Here is a 25,182-nt window from a genome sequence, read left to right as displayed (position 1 = left end):
CACAAAAAAAGTTCTTAAAAATTGTCATTTTTGATAAAAAAGCCAATTATTGAAAAATTAAAAAAAAAAAAAAAAAAAGAGATGTTTTGATTTTTACTTTGGATTTAGTATCTGGGGGGTCTAAAAGTGTACATGTGAAGTTTCAGCTCTGTAGCATGTCCAGAACCAGAAAAAAAAGGTCGTTTGTATTAGAAAACTTTCAGCACAGGAGTATGGCTTCGCTGCTGTAACACCTTGCCGGTTTAATAGCAGGCATTTTTTTGGGTTCTTTGCAGTCAGGAAAAACATCTGAACTTGTGTATAGTGGTACTGTGCACAAGTTCTGATGTTTTGCCTGCCTCCAAAAACCCCCAAAAAATGCCAGCAAAAACACACCTGGGCATTTTTTTTTTTGACGCTAGCGTTTTTTTTTGGCATTTTTTGGGGTTCTTTTGAGGCAGGCAAAACATCTGAACTTGTGTATAGTGGTGTATATACACACATACATATATTTATATACACACCTAGACATATATAGGTGTGATAGTAGCAGAAATATATGCTTGCGCTAATGAAATCATTTACAGTAATATATTTCTGCTACTATCACACCTATATATGGCTAGGTGTCTATATACATATAATTTTGTGTGTATATATACCACTATACACAAGTTCAGATGTTTTGCCTGCCTCAAAAGAACCCCAAAAAATGCCAAAAAAACGCTAGCGTCAAAAAAAAAAAAAAAATGCCCAGGTGTGTTTTTGCTGGCATTTTTTGGGAGTTTTTGGAGGCAGGCAAAACATCAGAACTTGTGCACAGTACCACTATACACAAGCTGAAAGTTTTCTAATACAAACAATCCTTTTTTTTTTCTGGTTCTGGATATGCTACAGAGCTGAAACTTCACAGGTACACCTTTTAGACCCCCCAGACACAAAATCACACAAAAGTGGCCGAGTGGAAGGCCACACTGCCACAGTAAAAAGGCAGTGGGCGGTCCGGAAGAGGTTAAGAGAAACATGAAGGATGCCTCACCTTCTAAAAACTAGTTGCCTGGCTGTCTTGCTGAGCTTGCTCAAAGCTAAACTCCGGTCAGCTTAGAAAAAATGAAATGTGGGTGCCCCCCTTACTTCCTCTCATAGACTAAAGGTGATCTGTTAGATAGGTGTACTTATTGCAAGGTCATGTGGCAGCCACACTCTAGTTTTCTCTCCTGCCCTGGAATGTGGACAGACTCTCAACAATATAGTGGACAAGTGGTAATCACTGGTTCTGTATTGTACATGATCACATCCACGAAATGGGAGGTGGTTCGACCAGAGAAGAAAAGCAGTTTCATGTTTTCCATTGTTACTACATGAACTGGTGGGGGGAAATCTGTGGACCATTGAGTAAAATAAGTAATCCTAACTATTAGAGCTTCCCTAGACTACATTACCATTAAATTCTGCATATATTGGTAGGGGGTACCCTCATTTCATTATTTAAGCTGACTTGAGCTTAGCTTTTGATTTATTCAGAGTCCTTGACCTGTAACACGTACAGTATGTAAAAATGGAGTTCTGAATTTACTCACACTTCATTGGCTGCATGCATGTTCCAGGTCAGTGACTCAGAAAATATTGAAGTTGGAGGATCAAGAATGACTGCGAGGAAATTAGCATTTTTAGAGGAAAGTAATGGCAGCCTCCTATTTATCTTGTCACAGTTTTTTTCTAAACACCATATATCCCTAGGACTTGTTTCAAGTCTATTAACACTTTGCTGTCAATCTGGCAATACGGCTTAGCTTTTTTGTCACGCTATGTGTGACTTCGAGAGCAGCTGCTACTTTATAATATATAAAAAAGGATGCCAAATGTGAACTATTTATTCCTCTTTAGGCAAATGAAACTTAAAATGTATGTGAAATTTATATACATGTGTAAGAAAAATAATATTTGTTTTCTTCTAGGTGGGAACCAAGATGGGAAGTTTATGGTTGGTTATCGTGATGGTGTCCTGAGAACAGTTGTGGGGCTTGATAGGGAAACTATGGCTTTCTACAGCCTAGTGCTGGAAGCTATTGGTAAGGAAGTTCAAATAAATGTCATATATTCTCTCTTGCTTTATGTCCACTTAAACTAAAATACACGTAACAATATTTTAAAGAACTTTAAATATGTAAGTCAATAGAAAAAGAGTAAATCTTTTAAACCATTAGCGGTTAGTCAAGGTAATTGACTCACTGTGTCCCACAATGACTCACTTTAGCAGCCATTACATTTTTAAGGCAATTTCCATGCCGATATTACTGTAAAGATGCATGTTAAATCTACGTTCATGAGTTTAATTTGATTCATGTGCTTCACAGACAATGGACCAGCTGGAAATAGGAAAACCGGAACAGCCACTGTCCTGGTGACAGTATTGGACATTAATGATAACAGACCAATCTTCCTGAAGAGTAGCTATGAGGCAACTGTTCCTGAAAATATTCCAGAATCCAGCAGCATTGTGAATGTAGGTGTGGAATTACATTGCTTTGATGGGCCTTAAACAGTATGGGTGGGGGATATATCTGTATAGTACCATGTGTAGCCACCGCAATCTATTTCTAGGGTAAATGCCCGGGCGTGTTTCACCAAGGTAATCTTCACACAATTTAAAAGTAGTTCACAGGCACTTACAGGTCTTGAGGAAGATAAGTAGGGATCCATTGAAACATCGACCCAGTCATTGTTTCAGTTTTGTACTATCTCTATTTCAAGACATGTGAGTGCCTCTGAGCTACTTTGGAGTTATATATACTATGCCTGACATATTACCTTTAATGATGAACCAGTAGTTAAAAAATAGTTTGAAATATTTGTTTAGGAAAAAGTAAAGGGCTTTGCTATGTAGTATAGAGAGCCAATCATTTTTGGTACTATTTCTGATGTTTACAGTAATATCACAAGTAACATAGTAGGTAATAGACACGCGCAATTTGTTTCGGTCCGAATCTCCAAATAAAATAGTAACAAATTTAGTTGACATTTGTTAAAATTTGTTTTGTTTATTCTTTTTTTAATGAATTCCAAATTTTCAGAAAGATTCTAATTTGGATTGGTCAAAAAATGATCGACCAACTTGAATTCTGTGTGAAAAATAGCTGGTTTTTAAGCAGCGGGCAGCCAACCACTGCGTCCTTAACAACCGATGACTCATCAGCTGTCAGCGGGCTTCCCCACAGACAGCTGAAATCCCGGGAATAGAAAATACTGGGAAAAAACAATGTATCCCATGCTCTTTCATGGGGGGGGGGGGGTGGCATGGGATCTGGGTGCTCCCTTGCTAAAGGGGGCTTATGCTATTATGCTATGGGGGCTCTTTTGTTAAAGGGGGCTTCCACATTGCGATAAGCCCCCACCCGAAGACCTCCACAACCACAGCCCAGGGTTGTGGGGAAAAAGCTCTTGCGCCCACCAACATGGGGACAAGGTGCTTTGGGATGGGGGGGCATGCTTGAATGGATTTTGGTCAATCATTTTTCGACCGATTCGAAACGTTCAGCAAATTTGGAATTCATTAAAAAAACTCATAAACGAAACTAAATTTAATGGAAACTAAATGACACAAAACAAATTCTGAGAATTCTGAAATTAATCAACTAAACAAAACTAGTAACATAACAAATCTATCCGAAACAAAAACAAAATACATTTTTCTATTTTGCACATGTCTAGTAGGTAATATAAAAATATAAAAAAGTTTTCACTCCTGTCCTCTATCATTCGTGAACCCTCTTACAAGCAGGTTTGTGTTCGATGTGTAACACAACAGTTCTATGAAAATCTGAAGTTTTATTTTTCTGTTTTAGAGATTGACAAAGGTTCAATATAATGTGCATTGTTTGTTTGCTCAAAGTTGTACATTTTTGTGGCAATTACCATCTACTATTATGGGGTACTTATTATTTTTGTTTGTAAATTTGCAGCAATGACTTTCCTTACCAAATGCCAATTGAGGTGATGTGTGACATACAATGAGGATCTATCATAAAATCACATAATTTATATCTTTCTAAGAGAAATATACCTGCGTTTTTTAACCACTTACCCACCAGGCCTATTTCGGACACTTTTTGTTTACAAGTTAAAACCAGTATTTTTTCCTAGAAAACTACTTAGAACCCCCAAACATTATATATATTTTTTTAGCAAAGACTCTGGAGAATAAAATGGCGGTCATTGCAATATTTTTTGTCACGCGGTATTTGCGCAGCGGTCTTTAAAACGCCATTTTTTTGGAAAAATTTTGAAAAATCACATTTCACTGCATTTAAAAAATACTAAACAGTAAAGTTAGCCCATTTTTTTTGTATATTGTGAAAGACGATGTAACGCCGAGTAAATAGATACCCAACATGTTACGGTTTAAAATTGCGCCCCCCCCCCCCCCCCCCCGTGGGATGGCGACAAACTAAGGTCAATAGAGATCTCAATAGGCGACGCTTTAAATTTATTTAACGGTTGCCAGTTTAGAGTTAGAGTGTAGCTCTTTTATTTAAATTATTGCTCACGCTCTGGTGATCGCGGCGATACCTCACATGTGTGGTTTGAACAGCGATTTAATTTGTGGTTCGACTTCGTATACGTTTTTTTTTTTTGCGCGAGCTAACGGTGACGGGGGCGGCTAATTTTTTTTTTTTTCCCATTTATTTTATTTATTTTTTTTACTTTATTACAGTTTTTTTAAAATAAAAAAAATCTGATCACTTTTATTGCTGTCACAAGCAATGTAAACAACCCTTGTGACAGCAATATGCAGTGACAGGTACACTTTATGGAGGGATCGAGGGTCTAAAAGACCCTAGACCCCTCCAATACACTTCCCTGTATGCAAAACACCGAAAACAGCGTTTTTGCATACAGCCGTTTTTCAAATTTGTCGCCTTTTCGCAGCACACTAACCCGGAAGTGACCTCATGGACGCCGCCTCCGGGTTACGTCATCGGAGACCCGATCGAAGCCATTTCCGGCATTGATCGGGACTCCATACAGCCGGCGGACGTGCCGGCTGGGTGCTCGGGGCTCCCGGTGGGACGGGAGCCCCGAGCAAAGCCACGGAAGGCGGTGGGAGGGGGGGACGTCCCCTCCCGCCCCCCCGGGTAACGATCGAGCGGCTCCCGAGCCGCATCAGTCGGTACCGACGGAAAGCCAACCGTCGGCTCTAAACCACGGTACCGGGATGATGCCTCTAGCTAGAAGCATCATCCCGGTACACCCCCGCAAAGTTTACGGACGTCATATGACGTCCACCCAGGGAGAAGTGGTTAAATATGTTAAATTCCAAAATAAGGGGCATTAGCACTAATATAACAAAGGATCTGATATCTGCCACTTCTACAAACTATTTTGTGCACCCTGTAAAAACTTTTCAGAATTTCAGAATTACATTTTATCATATAGTTTTATAGAGATTTTAGACCATGTGTTGTTTTTATAACTTTGAACACCTTCACAGAGAAATTAAGGCCTTTAATAACAGCCAGATTTTAAAATAAATTTGTCTTTCAACATAGGAAATTCTCTAGCTTTTCTGTCCAAATTTTATTTAAAATGTTTTTTTTCCTACTAAAATTTTAATTGATTGTAGTCCTCTATAAATTGTCCATATATACAAACAATGCTGATATATTTGTTGCCCTGTCATAACAATGGTCCTCTATCTGGTCAGCATTAGATTGGTAAGTATTTAATATTGGTGTTCTAAGTTTTCTAGGTAATTTCTTTGCAATACTAGTGCCCCAAACCTTTTACAGAAGATATGTTTTTTATAGCTTACAGAGAAGCTCCAGTCTCCCCCCCCCCAACAATTTAAAGTCAGCGGCTACAACTACTGTAGCCACTGACTTTTAATATAAGTCTATCCACCTGTCCAGGGATCCAGCGCTGACCTCATCTGAGCTGATTCTTCAATCTTCAATTCAAGGCATCTTAACTAAGGGATACTGGCAGTGAAGCCTTGCAGCTTCATAGCCGGCTTCCCACTGCACATGTGTGAGCCTCGCTGTACATGTTGAATGGTCCCATAGTCTTCTAGGACCTGGGACATGTCCCAGAAGGCTGTGGGGGAAGGAGGGGGGGGGGGCAAACCAGGTACCCGTTCCTCCTACATATAAAAAAGTGCCAATTATTAAAGAGGAGGATGTTATGTAAATTTAGCTTTACCTTCTTCTGTAATCAAGGGAGCCGTATTTGCTTGGCTCGCTCTGCTCAGGTGTTCCAATCCCTGGGGAGGAGTGTCCAGAAGGAGGCTAGAATGGTGATAAATAGCCTGAGACACTGGAGAGCAGGTTCCTTCTCCCTGGGAAGGTTCCAGAGCCTAAGGGGCTGTTACCTTCTGGCAGCCTATGGACTTTGTAGCTGTTCTAGAGGTCACAGTGGTTTCATAGGAAGCTGGGAGGTGGCAGCTGTCCAGAGGACTTGTGAGTAATTGATCTCTGTGACTATGTAGTGTTCTGGAAGCTAGGATGGGTACCGGCAGTTGTGCATCAGCGCAGGGTAACCAGATGCCCCTTGGTCTCCAGCTGTGAGGGAATAGACTGTTCTTTAATCACGGTTACCTAAGGAGAAGATTGTCCTCTAACTGCTGTGTGCTAATCCCATGCCCAAACCCATCTCACTGTTAGGTCCTGTTCACACCTGAGTGTATTTCAGCTTATAAAACGCTCATCTCTGAAGTCTCAAAACGCCCAACAAGCAGAATCCCATTGATTTCAATGGCCCCTGTTTAAATCTGAGCGTTTTGTCACATGAAGCAAAACGCCTCAAGCTCCAAAAAGTACATGAGCTTCTTTTTTAACAGATTACAAGCGTTTCTGCTAGATGTCAATGCCTGCCTCCAAACACCTGCAAAAAAACGCCAGAAAAAAATGCCAGAAAAAAACGCCTGAAAAAAGCCCAAAAAAATCCTGAAAACGATACGCTCAGGTGTGAATAGAGCCTTAAAGCATTTGCTACCCTTAAAAAAAAAAAAAAAAAAAATTTATCCTGTTCCCTTAAAGCAGGGGTGTCAAACTCTAATTTAATCGCGGGCCGCATCAGCATTATGATTGCCCTCAAAAGGGCCGGTTGTATCTGTAAGACTAGATGTCAAGAGCATCCCCTACCCTTACATAAGACGTCAAGAGCCTCTCCACCATCAAAAGTTGAGTCCCCCACCCTACCTTACATCACAGTGCACCTTCCTTAGCTTGTGGTGCTGCTTGGAAGAAGCTGGAGGCATTGCTGGAAAGCAGAAAGTATAAGATCTGGAGGAGGACTGGAGCTCTCCTGCAGCTACAGAAGAGGTGCGAGGGCCACATAAAATGGCCCGGAGGGCCGGATTCGGCCCGCGGGCCTTGTGTTTGACACCTGTGCCTTAAAGCATGTTATACAGTACAGTGCTTGTGCTGTGTAATTTGGCCCCCTGCATCACCTAAAAAACCTGGTTGATCCTGCCTGGTTCTGCCCTCCCATGTAAACTGACCACAGCGTATCATGGCTGCTCAGCCCTGGTCAGTGTACATGCCTCCATCTTTCGCAGCCCTGCTCTCTGTTCTTCTGTGTCCTTCTCTGTTCTCCTCCCCCTCCCCTCCCTGCCTGTCAGCTCCGTGTCATGGCTCGCCTGCCCTTCCTCCTGCTGAAAAACCAGTTAATGTGTTAAATAATCATCTTTGTTTCCTAAGCCTGTGTACCACTGTCTCGTGTTTTATTTTAAAAAAAACGCCGTATATACCTGATTTCAGTGTGCTGCGCGGCGATCACTTTACTAGCCGGCCCTCTCGCTCTCTCTCTCTGCTCCTCTCCTCCCGAGTGACGTTAGCAGGGAAATCTCGGCCCCCGCCCCCTGCAGCTGTCAGACGGGGAGAGGAGAGAGCTTGGACGGTCATGTGATCGGCGAGCAGCACACTGAAATCTGGTATATACAGCTTTTTGTTTTTTAAACACATAGACATAGGTACACAGGCTTAGAAAACAAAGATGATTATACAAAGTCATGCAAGTAGCTTAACAACCACTTTAAGTTATACAAGCAATAAATCACAAAAAGATATCCCCTACACTGTTTCATTGGAGTCCGATTGTGTGTGGACTGACAGCCTCTCTACTGTTGGGGAAGAATTAGCTAATACCAGCACCTACTACAGAGGTAGAGCTACATACAGTATATTACCAAAAGTATTGGGACGCCTGCCTTTACACGCACATGAACTTTAATGGCATCCCAGTCTTAGTCCATAGGGTTCAATATTGAGTTGGCCCACCCTTTGCAGCTATAACAGCTTCAACTATTCTGGGAAGGCTGTCCACAAGATCCATAAAGACATGGATGAGAAAGTTTGGGGTGGAGGAACTTGACTGGCCTGCACAAAGTCCTGACCTCAACCCAATAGAACACCTTTAGGATGAATTAAAGCACAGACTGTGAGACAAATCTTCTCTTCAACATCAGTGCCTGATATCACAAATGCAGCTCTAGCATAATGGTCAAACATTCCCATAGACACATTCCTAAACCTTGTGGATAGCCTTCCCAGAAGAGTTGAAGCTGTTATAGCTGCAGGGTGGGCCAACTCAATATTGAACCCTATGGACTAAGACTGGAATGCCATTAAAGTTCATGTGTGTGTAAAGGCAGGTGTCACAATACTTTTGACAATTTAGTACATATACAATGTATATACAGTATATGAAATGTATCACTCTTGCTGTTCTGACTCCCTATTTCATGTCTTGAGGCCCAAAAATGCCAGGACAGCACAAATACCACAAAAAGTATCCCTTTTAGAAAAGTAGACTCTCCGAAGTATTTACTAAGATGCATGGGGAGTTTGCCTTTAAATAATTTAGGTAATGTTGCCACTTTTTTGGAAATGAAGTAAGTAGAACTTTTTTTTTTGTAAAGTTGTATTTTAAGAAGTTATTTCCCACACATAGCATAGGCATAATTACAATTAAACCCCAACACACATTTTTCTACTCTTCCTAAATATGGGGATGCCATATGTATGAGACTTTTTTTGCAGCCAAAAAGCACCTTTAAGTCTTTTAAGCGGTGTAAAATTTGCATCTAAGTTATTGATTATCTATTATAAGTTTAAAAGCCCTGGAGTTCTAGGAAAGAAAAAACGCGCACAAAAATGCCACATTTGGGAAAACAGACACCCTGAGGTATTTTCTAACAGGCATAGTGTTTCTTTTGAAGATTTCTTTTTTTCCACAAGTTTTTAGAAATTACAGAAAGAAAATAAAAATGTATTTTTTCACACAAAGTTGTCAGTAAGGTATATTTCAAACACAGCATAGGCAGAATTACACTCCAAAACACATTCTGCTACTTCTCCCAAATATGGGGATGACACATGCGTGAGACTTTTTCAGAGCTTAGCTGCATAGAGGAGCCTAAAAAGAAATCTGGTATTAAAAGGACTGAGAAAGCAGCTGCAAGTCCAGTGGCCAGACAGTACGTGGTCAAAGTGGTAGTAAACCTTTAAATTAGCCCACTGACTTGTCTCAGGTAATAAAAAATGATGAAGCAAATCCTCCCACATAGGCTGTACCTCTTTATCTACATCCCTTATATATATGAATGTATCTCAGGAAAGGACAGTTTTGTTACTTGGGGCAATGCCATCTTTACAGCAGTGTTAATTTTGGCAGCAAATTTAAATTTCGTTTTAGTCTTAGTCTTAGTCTTAGGACTAAAATGGCATTTTAGTTTTAGTCCCATTTTAGTCTTCTGCAAGTGTTTTAGTTTTAGTCGTATTAAGTCGACTAAAACTCCAGTATATTTTAGTCGACTAAAAACATCTTACATTTTAGTCGACTAAAAACATCTTACATTTTAGTCGACTAAAACATCCTACATTTTAGTTGACTAAAACTCATTTTAATCATTTAAATGGTCATGGTCAGGTCAGAGAGGAGGCCTGTAATGCTGCTGCCTGCAGTCAGTGCAGTGCTGGATGGGGGTCTCAGTTTTAAGGGTGGTCTCTGGTCTCACTCTGAACTGAAGTTGTTGAACAGGATGGGCCGGGCGGGCCTCAGCGGCCTATATGCACGCACACAGTCCTGGATGGATAGCGGAATCGGATGCCAGTGGTGACTGGTGAGTGGTCTGAGGGGACTCAGAGAGGCAGTAATAGCTGGCCTGGCTGTTAACTCACAGTGGGTGCTCTGCTCTGGATGTGGTGGTGGCCGGGTGCCAGTGCCGTGTGATGAGTTGGGCCTGGCGCGTCTGGCTGTAGTGCTGCAGCTGCAGTGCTCTGGTGAGGTCAGGTGACTGGTCTCGAGTCGACTCTCTTGTAGTAGTCCACTCCTCCCGTCGGACATCACGGGGCACGCCACGCCAGACGCCACACAGGTGGAGCTCCGTGAAAACCAGAAGTTGGGTAAACGTCCCTGCCTCACATTCTCGTTTCGTTTTCGTTTGTTAACGAAAAACGGATTTGATTTTCGTCATAGTTGTCGTCATTTGACGAAAATGTGCTATACTTTGCGTCTCGTTTCGTCAGTTGAAAAATGCCTGTGACGAAAGCGGTGACGAAAACGTTTTCGTTGACAAAATTAACACTGCTGTAAACTCCATTGGCTGTAATGTCATTGCACATATTACCTGAATATATTACCAACATTAAATATTAGGGAAACATATAAGAAAAGCCTTTTTCTTAATTGTTTAGTTTTCAGCTTAGTAGATGCTCCTTACTTGCGGTGGTGCAATACATGTTTAAACGTTAATGTGCTATTATTACATGCTCTGGATGGAATTGTGTTGCCGATATAGAAATGGCCAGTTATAGTCTTATGACTAAAATGCCATTTTAGTTTTAGTCGTATTTTAGTCATCTGAATTGTTTTCGTTTTAGTCGTATTTTAGTCGACTAAAATTGTGTTAATTTAGTCGACGAAAACGTTTTAGTAGTTTTTAGTCGGCGAAATTAACACTGCTTTACAGAACCATGTCCCATAAGTGTATTTATTGCCAGTACCCCCCTATCTCTGTATATGGTCTCCAATCAATGCCTTCTATTTTGAAGTAAACAATATATACACTGGGTTAAATGCAATTTTTTTATTTATCAAAACATCAGATTGATATTGCGAGCTTACTTTAAAAAGTAGAAATGGTCTAAAAGGCAGAAATGGTCAAATTCACCCCCTGTGGTATATATATATATATATATCTGTGACCTAGAGCAATTAGTCTGATTCTGCCTTTTAATTCTTCCTCACTGCGCGTGGGGAATGAAAATAAAATTATGAAATTTTGCAAACAAATTTTCCCCTTACACACTGTAAGGCCACATTGTACATTTCTGATTGCAATGTATCTGAATGCAGAATCAGTGATCCAAAAATGAACTATGAAGTTGTGGCTGTGTGATGACAGATGTAGTGACTAAAGTGATCAGTAATGTCTGTGATACCTTCTGCTGTTCTGGTAGCTAAGTCCAATGTACTGTGTTTGAAGCTAGCATACTATAAAGCTGGCCATACATGGGTCAAATTCCAAAAGAATTTCCTTTCGAAAATCGCAACTCACAATTTTCATTCAAATTTTGCACCATTAGTGGGCCGCAGCAATGGCCGATTTTCATGCAGCCTTTAAATTTGAGTGATCGGGCATGTTGTAAATTTTTTATAAAACGAACAAATTTTTAATCAATGATGGGAGAATTGTGCAAGAAATATAATCGGAAAAAAAATGCTGCGAACTGGAAAGATTCCCTGCCACAAAATGTATTTTTTTGTAGCAACATGAGGTGAAATTTAAGGCTTGGTTGGTCGAATTTCAAAATCAATGGTGGCACCATCGGACACATGAAATTTCTGATTTTTGAAAGAAATTTCATTCAGAATTCGACCTATGAATGGCCTGCATTAGCCATCATGTGATAAGTTAAGTCTGCATTCTAGTGTCTGCAAGTGTGAAATATTATGTAAAACAAAATCCAGGAATGTTCAGTCATCAGTAAATTTATCAGCTGTGGTAAGGCTACATTTTATGTATGCAGGTAATTAAGGAGCTGTTACAGATGGTGGCCCTTTGCCATTGTAATTATTAGTTTACAGTGCGAGTATATGACCATGGTAGTTATCCACTTAGAAGTGACCTAACAGCACTCATTCATTACATATTTAGCTAAAGCAGTTTCTTGCATATTCATACCAAGGTTTTATCTTTTATTAAAAAAAAAAAAAAAAAACTCTTGTAATTACTGTAAATCTACAAAATAAAACCAGCTTTAATATAGCATTATGTATAGCTGCCTTAAACATGTGTTAAGTGAGCGCTATAGGCCTCAGCCGCTGGCACAAAAAAGAGAATATATAACCTTCAATAATGCAAAAAATGTGTGTGCAGTGCTAAAACAATAACAATGGTATAAAACAAATACTGTGCGCTGTGCTTGTGAACTATGTTAACAGTCCAAATGTGCATAAAAGTCCAAAATCCAATAATCCAGAGATTATAGTAAAGTGTCCATCGTGCATTCAGAGTGTCAAAACACTCACCAGATATGATATCAAAAATGGTAATGAGAGTTAATACACCATGAGTGAATAGTGATCTTGAAAATGTGCTCCTCTACCACCATATGGATGCACTCACCAGAAATCGCATATAAACGAGCCTGAACAACAGTCCAAACGAAAGCTGGAAAGCCGGCCTGGTCTGCAGGACCACCCCTTAGGTCGCCGTGCACAGGGTATGCTGTATAAATGCTCACCAAACAGAGCCAGAAATACTTTATGCCTTGACTGGTCACCTAGTTCTCCCATCGAAATGAAGCCATGGGCTGAAGTTATGTCTCAGACGACTTACTGATACTTCATGGCTACATTTCTATGGGAGAACTAGGTGACCAGTCAAGGCATAAAGTATTTCAGGCTCCGTTTGGTGAGCATTTTTACAGCATACCCTGTGCACGGCGACCTAAGGGGTGGTACTGCAGACCAGGCCGGCTTTCCAGCTTTCGTTTGGATTGCTGTTCAGACTCATTCATATGCGATTTCTGGTGAGTGCATCCATATGGTGGTGGAGGAGCATATTTTCAAGATCACTATTCACTCATGGTGTATTAACTCTCACTGCAATTTTTGATATCATATCTGGTGAGTGTTTTGACACTCTGAATGCATGATGGACACTTTACTATAATCTCTGGATTATGGACTTTTATGCACATTTCGACTGTTCAACTAGTTCACAAGCACAGCACACAGTGTTTATTTGATACCATTGTTATGTTTTAGTGCTGCACACACACATTATTTGCATGTACAGCTGCCTTGTTTCCTTTGTGCAATGTATGTGTTTAGTGCAGTTCTCTAGAGTGTTCCAACTCTTCACATTTCCATAGTACACCTTTAAGGCAGAGTTAGATAATGAATTGATGCATCTCTAGGCACTTGGGCAGAAAAATATCCAGACAGCTACTGCTGTCAGGCAAATCTTTATCTTTAGTTGATTAAAAACAAAAATACCAAACTGACTAGCTTTTGTAGTCTGTCATTTCTCCTTTTTTCATTTAAAACAAAAGTCTGTGTTCACATGGATACACTTTTCCTGAATATGCACTAGAGGAAATACACATTTTTTTTTTTAACATTGAATGTGTTTTTTTTGCTGGGAAGTTACATTCATTCTACATTTGAATACTAAAAACAAATGAAATTTTGATGTACTTTCAAAATATGTTTTAAATATATGGATGAGAATATTTGGAAAAAATGTTTTTATGAACATTTGTTTGAAAATCTATAAGTGTATGGTTAGCCTTAAGCCTAGTACACACAAGCTGAATGTTGGGCGCCATTGGCAGGTTCAATGGAAACCAGCCAACATTTGGCCTGTGTGTTTGCAGTTGGTCTAACAGAAGCCGGCCATTTGGCTGGCCTCTGCCAAAGGGGCATGACCGAAAAAGGTCTGCCAATCAGCTCCCAATCACTGCTGTGAACAAATGGCTGAGAGCTCTGGCCGGAGTGTTCTGGTGAAGGGGGCTGGGGCAGCCCTCCTGTCAGAACACAATAGAACAGCAGAGGAGATTGCTGTACTAACATCAAATAGTTAATTGTCAGTTATTTTCAGCCCTGCTTAGTTGAATGAAAAAACTACTAATGTGTACTAGGCTTTCAAAAGCATGCATACTGCATCTTAAACCTAAAATTTAAATAAAGTCATGTTGAGAGGGCGCCTTTCACCACACCAGGTTTGACGTGGACAAGAAAGTAGGAACCTTTCCTCGGTCACGTGCATCACGAAAGGAGCATTCCCTTTTCTTAGACAGATACAAATATTATTCTTAATCACACACTACCAAGCTGCTGTGAGAAAAAGTTAAAATATATCTAAAGACAATTTTTTTCTCATTTTTGATAAAGTAGAGAATGGTAAAACTCCTGACAGTTTTTTGCGATGTATGTCATCTTGGAGAAACTTTTCTTCTCTTATTGTCCTGTAGACACAGCAGCAAATGTCTATAAACTGAGTGAAATCTCCTCTTAGATAATTGTCCTCAAAATAATTGTACCCATCAGAAGATCTTCCTCGATTTCTGCTATGGCAAAAACTCAAAATGTAAGACTTTCCCTTTTTTTTGCAATGGTCACACTACGAATAGAGAAAGTAAAACTCTCTAACAAGGACAAAGCAATACGAACCTGACAGAACTTCCAACCCCTCACAATTGTATCCCCACAAAAAATGCTAGCATAGGAAGTGGTTAGAACCTCTATCAGGTTTTTATCGCTGTTTGTCTTTTTTCAATTTGTCTCCAGGAAAAAAAAGCAATTGCAACTTCCAGTTGCCACTGAAACAGGAGACGTGAGAAAACTTTTGAGTGGGAAGTCTTGGTCTGGTGGCAACTAAGAGGAGATTTCCCTTTACTTTAAAAAGTTATCAAGTTGCAATAACTTGCAAACCTAAATATAGACTACAATTACCAAAATCAAGTTGCAATAGATATGCTTTAAATCTTTATAATGTTAGGAGAAATGTGCTTAGCCTGTCGCTACATTTGCAGTATAAAAAAAAAAATAATATAAATAATTCTAAAGCTTTCGCATACTACCCCTATCATTACCTGGGGCACATTTCTAGCTAGGGAGCCCTGCTGTTATGTAATTAAAAATAACTGTGATCTTCTTTATTGACAGCACCAATCAGCAGTGCTAGTCATGTTACACTAGGAAAATGTGTACCCTGTACCAACAACCTGTAAGCACTACAAAAGCAGAAAACTAAGATTAATTTGTGAAAAATGCCTCATTGTATTAGGTAGCAAATACCAAAAATCCTTTGCTCTGTTTTAGCGCATACAAAAAAAAAAGTGCACTGTTAAAATGGCAAGTCACATTTTGGTGGACTCCATGAAAGACCAATCTTGGTTGGCTTGTGCTCGTCTTGGGGTAGTCCTTTGGCACTGAGATATTGGCCGACTGCGTCTGAAACTGTTGATTGATTGCCTGAGTGAGCCAAGCCTCTTCCACAGTCTGAGCTGTGGTTCACTGGTATCTTCCACGTGATAAGGCATGAATTCCCGTGGTCCATATAGTGACTGGTCTAGGGCTGCTGGCTTACAAAGTGTAACAAATATGAGGCAGGTTGCCAGCAAGAGGAAAATGCATGCAAGTGATATGATAATAGGCAGGGGATCTGTAAAATCCAAAGGGATACTGGTGGTATTTGTGGAAATACTCTCTGTGGTGGTGTTAAACTGTTGAAAGAAAGTAGTGCCCTCTAGCGTTTCATTGTTGAATGTCTCTTCAGTTTCAGCAGTCATCTTTCCTGTTAAAAAAGGAAGTAATATATTATTACAACTCCAACATGTATCTTCTTTATGTTTATTCTCTTTATTGAAAAATTCTATAACATAAATATAATATACCATTTTCCAATACCCCCCAGCAAAGCATTCCTATGCCTAAGTATTAATAATCAAGTTACAGAATCTGTAGTGAGTGTTTATCCTTTTCTAACCACAGTGGATTACTGCCATCACCAAATACACGGTATGAAGATGTGGCACTTTGTTTCTGGATATTTTCCAGAAACAACAATTTGTTTCTGGCACTTTGTTTCTGGATGTTTTTCTACAATAAATAGCTGCTTTCAGCAAAGGGGTTACTTGAGGTATGTACAGTATCTCATAAAAGTGAGTACACCCCTCACATTTTGGTAAATATTTTATTATATCTTTTAATGTGACAACAGTGAAGAAATGACACTTTGCTACAATGTAAAGTAGTGAGTGTACAGCTTGTATAACAGTGTAAATGTGCTGTCCCCTCTAAATAACTCAACACACAGCCATTAATGTCTAAACTGCTGGCAACAAAAGTGAGTACACACCTAAATGAAAATGTCCAAATCGGGCCCAATTAGCCGTTTTCCCTCCCCGGTGTCATGTGACTCGTTAGTGTTACAAGGTCTCAGGTGTGAATGGGGAGAAGAAGTGTTAAATTTGGTGTTATCGCTCCCATTCTCTCATACTGGTCACTGGAAGTTCAATATGGCACCTCATGGCAAAGAACTCTCTGAGGATCTGAAAAAAAGAATTGTTGCTCTACATAAAGATGGCCTAGGCTATAAGAAGATTACCAAGACCCTGAAACTGAGCTGCAGCACGGTGGCCAAGACCATACAGTGGTTTAACAGGACAAGTTCCACTCAGACTGGGCCTCGCCACGGTCGACCAAACAAGTTGAGTGCACATGCTCAGCGTCATATCTGGAGGTTGTCTTTGGGAAATAGATTTGAGTGCTGCCAGCATTGCTGGAGAGGTTTAAGGGGAAACCTGTCAGTGCTCAGACCATATGCCGCACACTGCATCAAATTGGTCTGCATGGCTGTCGTCCCAGATGGAAGCCTCTTCTATAGATGATGCACAAGAAAGCCCGCAAACAGTTTGCTGAAGACAAGCAGACTAAGAACATGGAATTACTGGAACCTGGCCTGATGGGACCAAGATAAACTTATTTGGTTCAGATGGTATCAAACGTGTGTGACGGCAACCAGGCGAGGATTACAGAGACTAGTGTGTCTCGCCTACAGTCAAGCATGGTGGTGGAAGTGTCATGGTCTGGGGCCAGCACTGGGGAGCTACAGTTCATTTGGCGAACCATGAATGCCAACATGTACCGTGACATGATCCCCTCCCTTCAGGCACTGGGTATTCCAACATGATAAAGGCACCAAACACAACCCCAAGATGATCACTGCCTTGCTAAAGAAGCTGAGGCTAAAGGTAACGGACTAGCCAAGCATGTCTCCAGACCTAAACTCTACTTAGCATCTGTGGGCCATCCTCAAAAGGAAGGTGGAGGAGCGCAAAGTCTCTAACATCCACCAGCTCCGTGATGTAGTCACCAGTGGCAACCTGTGAAGCTCTGGTGCACTCCATGCCCAAGAGGGTTAAGGCAGTGCTAGAAAATAATGGGGGCCCCACAAAATATTGACACTTTGGGCCCAATGTGGACATTTTCATTTAGGGGTGTACTCACTTTTGTTATTAGCGGTTTAGACATTAATGGCTTTGTGTTGAGTTATTTTGAGGGGACAGAAATTTACACTGTTATACAAGCTGTACACTCACTACTTTACATTGTAGCAAAGTGTCATTTTTTCAGTGTTGTCCCATTAAAAGATATAATAAAATATTTACAAAAATGTGAGGGGCGTACTCACTTTTGTGAGATACTGTATATAATCCATATATATGTGCAGTATATATGTATGTTATGACATTCTAACAGGCCTTTGTTTTTTGTAATAACAGCTTTTTCAGGAGAAACATTATTTCAGGTCAGTAGCTTGAGTCTTGAGATGAACACCAGACACCTACAAGGCTGAAAATCAAGTCAGTGGAAAAAAGACGTAGCTAGCTAAACAAACCTCCATAATCTAAAAATCTTCACCTAAAAATTAATAGAAAAAGTACTATGAAGCCATTTTTTAAAAATCAGGTCAAATAGTCTGGCTGTCCTAATTTCAAAATATCCAACATTGGAGGAGCAATCTCTGAGCTTGTAATATGTGACAGAGGGGTCAATTCACTAAGAGTTAAATAATGGCAAATAAAATGCAGTAAAATAACGCATGCGATAAATCAGTTGTGAAAGCTCAATTCACTAAGAATTTAGCGTTAAATAACGAATGCGGTATTTTTTTTTTTCAATTGTTCAGAAACTACTTTATCTTTTGCAACAAACAATTTTTTACAGTAATCTTTATTTAAAGGCAGAACTACCTACTGACCAATTCTCTCCGGATGTTTGGTAATCCAAACTCCTTTACTAAATCCATCATGAAATGTTTTTTTTTTTTTTTTTCTTTTTTTGCAAATGTATAGCCTACTAGAGTGGTTGAAAGTGCCATTTTTGGCACAATTCTGTGCTGTTGTCTATGTTTATATTGTGGAAACTAAAGAAAACCGGACTAAATATTTTTTTATAATTTTTTTAATCATTTTTATTTATTTTTCATGTTCCTATCCCAGTTTAAAAAGAAACTGCAGTTTTCTCTCATCATTTAGAATAAAACATATTTGCCATTCTGAAGCTTCCCTCCAACCACTTTGCATATTATTTTACACTGCCAAGCAAAAAAAAAAAAATCACCACCTGGAATTAACTAAGCAACTAACTAAACTAAGCATGCAGTAACTATCCTATTGGATAGTTACTGCATGTGCCCAAAGAATGAGGTAGTACCTGAATATACTGAATGACCAGGTTTTCCATCAATGGATTTTTTCTTCCCTGATGGCACGGCATATTCCAAGATGACAATGCCAGGATTCTTTGGGCTCAAATTGTGAAAGAGTGGTTCAGGGAGCATGAGACATAATTTTCACACATGGATTGGCCACCGCAGAGTCCAGAATTAAACCCCATTGAGAATCTTTGGGATGTGTCTGGAGAAGGCTTTGCACAGTGGTCCGACTCTCCCATCATCAATACTAGATCTTGGTGAAAAATTATTACAACACTGGATGGAAATAAATCTTATGACATTGCAGAAGCTTATCAAAACAATGCCACAACAAATGCATGCCGTCATCAAAGCCAACAAAATATTAGAGTGTGTGACCATATATGACCACATATATGCTTCCCTGCACATTTCTAATCCCTTTATGAATACTCATGGATCTCTGCAATCTCCTATTATCTCAGCCCTCATCCAGCCCCCTCCAGGTCTCCTTGGCTTTCCCATGACTAATCCCTCCCTTGCTAGCAAACTCTCATAAGAGTGAGAGCTGTGCATGATGTCATTAGCCTAGGCTTTTTACCAGACAAGAAACAGGAAGTGGGCTGTATAAGGTATTTACTGGCAGAAAAAAAAAATGTTTTACTATCCGAAGTTAAAACAACAAGGGCAGAGGTTTAATAGATGGAAAGATGAAAAAATGACTGAAGAGCCTCTTTAACTTGTTGTAATGGTGTATATAACCAAAAAGTATTACAGTGGCTACTCAAAGTGATATTTGGGGATTATTTTAGCTTAAATGTAGAGCTTAACAGTGAGCTAAGTCCACGCCAGTTTAGTTGTGCCGTTCAAGGGCTTGTTGGCCCACTTTTATTAAAGAAAAGGGAAAGACAGTCCATCCAGGATTCCCACGAAGGGGTTTCAACTTTACACAGCAGTAAAGAGATAATAAGCGAATAATACCAAGCCACCTAGCTCTCTGGTCAGCACTGCTGCTCAGGCTTTGACATCGGTCCTTTGACCCTGTAACAGAGTCCCTGTTTGGTACACACTCTGTACCCCTATTGACATTCTTCTTTTAAAGCTTCCTTGCTGCTCAAGCCCACAGGTTTGGGTTCTCCATCTGCTCTGTCAGACTGCACCGTGCAGACATGCACACTTCTCCCATGCTTGCCAGGACACCTTGGGAGGGTGGAGCCCAGAACCCTGGTCCTGTCTTTACTAAAAGGCACAGACCCACCTGCACAATCAGTGTGCTGGCTGTTCCCAATATATATATATACATATATTTCCTATATATATATATATATATATACATACAAAAAAAAATGTTTCCCTTCATGGTAAATTTTAGCATTTAATTTGCACTAATATATACAAATGTTGCAGCGCTCAAAGAAAACATTAAAGTGCAAAAACATTAAGGTGCACAGGTTCTATGTAGTATCCCTGTGTTGGGATATAAGGTACAATAAAACAGCTGAAAAAGTTCATAAAGGTGTTATTCTTAGGGCTTTGAGAAACGAGCCGTGGACGGCTCTGAAACGCGTTAGCCACGCCCCTTTCCCCACCCTCAGTGCATCACATCCGACAAGGAACTCAGTGGCTCATGTCTCCTGGTCTATGGGATGCTGAACTGTAGGCTCCCTGCCTCATCCGGGGTTAGCTTGTATGCCTCTGTCCGTGGATGTATCTATCTGACCCCTGGCAGGGACTGACATGCATGTTATTGATTCATCTCCTGTAAGTTGCCAATTGTCTAAATAAACCCTGGAAAGTTTTACATATTACACTTAGAGTGGCGCTCTCTTGTCTTTTGTTTTCATGCTGTTTAGAGATTCCTTCTATCTCGTGCGAGCTGCCTTTTATTTGAGCCTGCATCTGCGGCAATTTGTTTGCTGTTCATGCCACATATTCCATCGTCTAGACGGCTGCTTCTGGCTTTTGTGTCTCATCTACCCATGCGCCATCTACCACTCTCTAGATTTATACTGAACAAAAGAGTAGGATGACATACCCCGATACTAAGCACGATCACTACAACAGAAATAAATCTGCTTCATTTATAGCTAAAATGAAGACACTCTCAGATTCCCTTGTATACGAAACCAAAGCCATCGCTAGTGAATTTCGCTCCTTTTACCAACAGCTCTATCATGCTCATAAAGTTACTGACGATGTAAATTCCGTCGCCCAATATTTCAAGATTATCTACTACAAGCTAATCTACCTTAACTCCCTCTTTCTTCTCTTAAGGCACTAAAAAGTCAGATTTCCACTTCCGTAACCATAAGGCTTAGCAGTAGCTTATTACCAAGTGTTTCAAGACATGCTGCTACCCCGTCTGACAGCATATACAAACACAATCTCATAAGATGATGCCTTAAGACCAGAAAAGCTACATGCACACATTAAAATACTTCCCAAACCGGGTAAACACCCTAGTCTATGAGGGAGCTACAGACTGATTTCCCTTCTGGATATAGACGTGAAGTTGTATGCTAAGGTTCTTGCATCCAGACTTCTCCCTCTAAGCCTGCAATGGGTCTCCCGAGACCAAACAAATTTCGTACCTGGTAGAGAAGCTTGTGATAACTCTTTACGTATGTTATCCTTAATCTCACATGTACGTAGATCTTCCCGGTTCACCCTTCTACTTTCCATTGATGCTGAAAAATCCTTTGATAAAGTGGAATATCTGATGGAGACCTTCTCCCTTTTGGGTATAGGCCCTAGCATGCTGAGTAGGATCTCCGTACCTTAAAACTCCCCCACGGCCCAACTTTGCATCAACGGCTGCCCCCTCTCACCCTTCGGGGGGTGCTCACTCGGGTCCCCTTCCTTTCCTGGCCTGCTGGGCTGCATAGCCAATAAGGGCCTGGCATGGATTGGGGGGGACCCCATGCTGTTTTTTTTCCTGCATTTTTATTCTTTTGTTTACATTCATCTGATGAGCTGATGAGTCATCGGTTGTTAAAGTGATTGTAAAGTCTTGTTTTTTTTCTATAAAATAAACAAACATATTATACTTACCTCCTCTGTTCGATGGTTTTGTACAGAGCAGCCCAGATCCCCCTCCTCTCGGGTCTTTTTTTGCTGCTCCTGGCCCCTTCCTCCTGTCGAGGTGCCCCACAGCAAGCAGCTTGCTATGGGACACCCGAGCCAAGCTGCAGCTCAGTGTATCCATTCAGACACGGAGCTACCATTTGGCTCCACCTTCTCTCTTTCTTGATTGGCTAACTGACTTTGATTGACAGCAATGGGAGCCAATGGTGCCGCTGCTGTGTCTCAGCCAATCAGGAGGGAGAGTCCCAGACAGCCGAGGTACTCGTGGACATCACTGGATAGAAATGGGTCTCAGGTAAATGTTAGGGGGTGCTGGGGTGGCTGCTACACACAGTAGAATGCATAGAATGTGTTAAGTTAAAAAACGTTCTGCCTTTACAACTCCCTTAAGGATGTGGCAGCCGGGTTTCCAGGCTGGTTATGAAAATTTGGAATTCGTTAGAAAACCAATAAACAAAATTAAATTAAATGAATTTCTACTAAATCTGTTACTATTTCATTCAGAGATTCAGATACATCCAAATCTCCAAATAACCAAAAATGTGTCCGAATTTATATTTGGACCAAAACTAATTGCACGTGTCTACTAATGCATGTTACCAGAACACATAATAGTGCAAAGGTGTGGCAAATAGTATTTTGTTCACAATGCTGTGCTGTGTTGGTTTAATGCAGTGCCATTTATTTCTAACTAAAGTGCTTTGCGGTGTAATGCACTGCCGAAACTGCTGCATGTACCCTTTCATATGAATAGGCTGCCTTAACACAATGCACTTCAATATGTGGCATAATCTGCACTAAGGAAGGGCAACCTTGTGAACAGAGCTAAATGTAAACAGGCAAGGCACGTTAATAGGTAGCAATGAATTTTACCATTGTTGCTAATTTTTATGGATAGTCTACTGACGGGAATGGTACCAACTGATTGGAAAAAAGCCAACATGGTACCAATATTTAAAAATGAACAAGATATATCCCTGGGAACTACAGGCCGGTTAGCCTAACATCAATAGTCTGTAAGATATTTGTCTGGATGATAAGGAACTATATATAAGACTTTAGTAATGAAAACGGTATCATTAGTAGTAATCAGCATGGATTCATGAAAAATCGCTCTTGCCAGACCAATATATTATCCTTCTATGAAGAAGTGAGCTGCCATCTAGATAAAGGACCTAAAAAACCTAAAAAACCTGTGGGTGTGGTGTATCTGGATTTTGCAAAAGCATTTGATACAGTTCCCAACAAACGTCTACTGTACAAACTAAGGTACAAACTAAGGTACAAAGGTATGGACCATCGGGTACCTAGATTAAAAGCTGGCTTTAGGGGCGAATCCAATGATAAATGGGGAGTACTTGGATTGGTCTGGTGTGGAAAGTGGGGTCCCCCAAGGATCTGTCCTGGGACCATTCCTATTTAATTTATTCATAAACGACCTAGAGGATGGGATAAACAGCTCAATCTCCATATTTGCGGACGATACTAAATTAACCGCTTTACAACCGCCCGCCGCAGTTGTACTGCGGCAGGCAGGCGCTCCTGGCAAACCGATGTAGCTATACGTCGGTTGCACGCAGGAGGCGAACATGTGCTGCCAGTGGCGCGCTCCTGCCCCTGCTCATCAGTGGGGAAGCCGAAGCAGCAGGCAGGTTGCTCCGATTGCCACCTGACACCCGCGATCATTCCTCGCTGAGAGAGAATAACGGTCAGCTGTTGTAAACACAGCTGACCATTCTTCTCCCTGGAATGATCATAGAGCCCCTGTAATCCTTCTATAGGAACACAGGTCTCTATGGTCATTTCACAAGCCATGCCCCCCCCCCCCCCCGCCCACAGTTAGAATCACTCCCCTAGGCTCACATTTGACCCCTTGATAACCCACAATGTTAACCCCTTCCCTGCCAGCATCATTATTACAGTAACAGTGCATATTTTAGCACTAATTACTGTAGTAATGTCACTGGTCCCCCCAAAAGTGTCAAAAATGTCAGTCAGGGGTCCGTTCTGTCCGCCGCAATGTTGCAGTCCCGCAAAAATTTGCAGATCGCTGCCATTACTAGTAAAAAATTAAAAAAACAATAAAAATGACATAAATCTTTCCCGTAGTTAGTAGACGCAATAACTTTTGCGCAAACCAATCAAAATACGCTTATTGCAATTTTTTTTTAACAAAAATATGTAGCAGAAAAAAATTGGCCTAAAATATTAAAAAATTTCGATTTTTTAAATTTTTTGGGGGAAATGTTATATAGCAAAATGTGAAAAATATTGTTTTTTTTTGTTTTTTCCCAGAATTGTCGCTCTTTTTTTGTTTATAGCTCAAAAAATAAAAATCGCACAGGTGACCAAATACCACCAAGAGAAATCTCTATTTGTGGGGAAAAAAATGACATCATTTTTTTTTTAGGTACAGCATTGCACGACCACGCAATCGTCCATTAAAGTAATGCAGTGCCGAATCGCAAAATATGGCCTGGTCATTAAGGGGGCAAATCCTTCCGGTCCAGAAGTGGTGAAGAAGGGCAATAACTTCTAAACAGGATGTGGAAACCTTACAAGAAGACTTGAACAAAATAATGGGGGTGGGCATCTACATGGCAAATTAGGTTTAATGTTGAAAAATGTAAGGGAATGCATTTGAGTTCCAGAAATATGAACGCAAGTTACTCACTAGGGGAGAGCCTTTGGGGGAGTCTAAGATGGAAAAGGACCTGGGGGTCCTAGTAGATGGCAAGCTCAGCAGTGGAATGCAATGCCAAGCTACTGCAAGCAAAGCCAACAGAACACTGGCATGCATAAAAAAGGGGATTCACTCCAGAGATAAAAATTATAATTGTCCCACTCTACAAGACTCTGGTCTGACCGTATCTTAAGTATGCCGTTTAGTTCTGGGCACCAGTCCTCAGGAAGGATGTGCTGGAACTGGAGAGAGTCCAGAGAAGGGCAATTAAGCTAATAAAAGGAGTGGAGAATCTCAGCTATGAGGAAAGACTACAAGCATTGAACTTATTCTCTCTGGAGAAGAGATGCTTGAGAGGGAATATTGATATCAATGTAAAAATACTATTGAAATAAAAGTGGTCTGGTGCGCTAAACAAATGTGGTGCTAAACAACATATATGTGATACCAACGATCTTACCAATAGTGTTAATAGCAATCAAGAATAATATAAAAAACAATAAAATTAATTGCAAAAATATATAAATTCAACAAATGAAAGTCCACAGTGCAAAATCCGTATTGTGAATGCAAAATATAAATTATAAAGTCAATGTGCAAATTCCAGTGATAAATAAATCCAAAGGTTGAAGGTCCAATTAGTGCAAAGTAACACGCATAGGATTCCCACCACCTTCAGGATTAGCCTCTTACCAGCTGGTTAAGAATAAATGGCGGAATGTGTTGA

General features: G+C 40.4%; 2 protein-coding genes across 4 annotated transcripts in view; one reads left to right on the top strand and one right to left on the bottom strand.

The window, feature by feature from the left end:
- Window positions 1-25,182, top strand: part of CDH23 (cadherin related 23) — a 1,628,602-nt gene that overhangs the window by 1,135,072 nt on the left and 468,348 nt on the right. For both annotated transcript variants that reach the window (XM_082268007.1, XM_082268006.1), the window contains exons 26-27: window positions 1,938-2,051; window positions 2,337-2,485. In XM_082268007.1, the coding sequence (XP_082124133.1) occupies window positions 1,938-2,051; window positions 2,337-2,485 (263 nt within the window). The remainder of the gene's footprint in view (window positions 1-1,937; window positions 2,052-2,336; window positions 2,486-25,182) is intronic.
- The window catches only part of LOC309563553 (uncharacterized protein C10orf105), a 59,784-nt gene continuing 49,813 nt past the window's right edge, over window positions 15,212-25,182 (bottom strand). For both annotated transcript variants that reach the window (XM_082268015.1, XM_082268014.1), the window contains exon 3: window positions 15,212-15,784. In XM_082268015.1, coding sequence (XP_082124141.1) covers window positions 15,348-15,779 — 432 coding nt within the window. In that variant the 5' untranslated portion in view covers window positions 15,780-15,784 and the 3' untranslated portion in view covers window positions 15,212-15,347. The remainder of the gene's footprint in view (window positions 15,785-25,182) is intronic.

Source organism: Pelophylax lessonae (assembly GCF_965119305.1).
Source record: "Pelophylax lessonae genome assembly, chromosome: 9".
NCBI classification, from domain to species: domain Eukaryota; kingdom Metazoa; phylum Chordata; class Amphibia; order Anura; family Ranidae; genus Pelophylax; species Pelophylax lessonae.
This window is presented reverse-complemented; position numbering and strand designations above follow the sequence as displayed.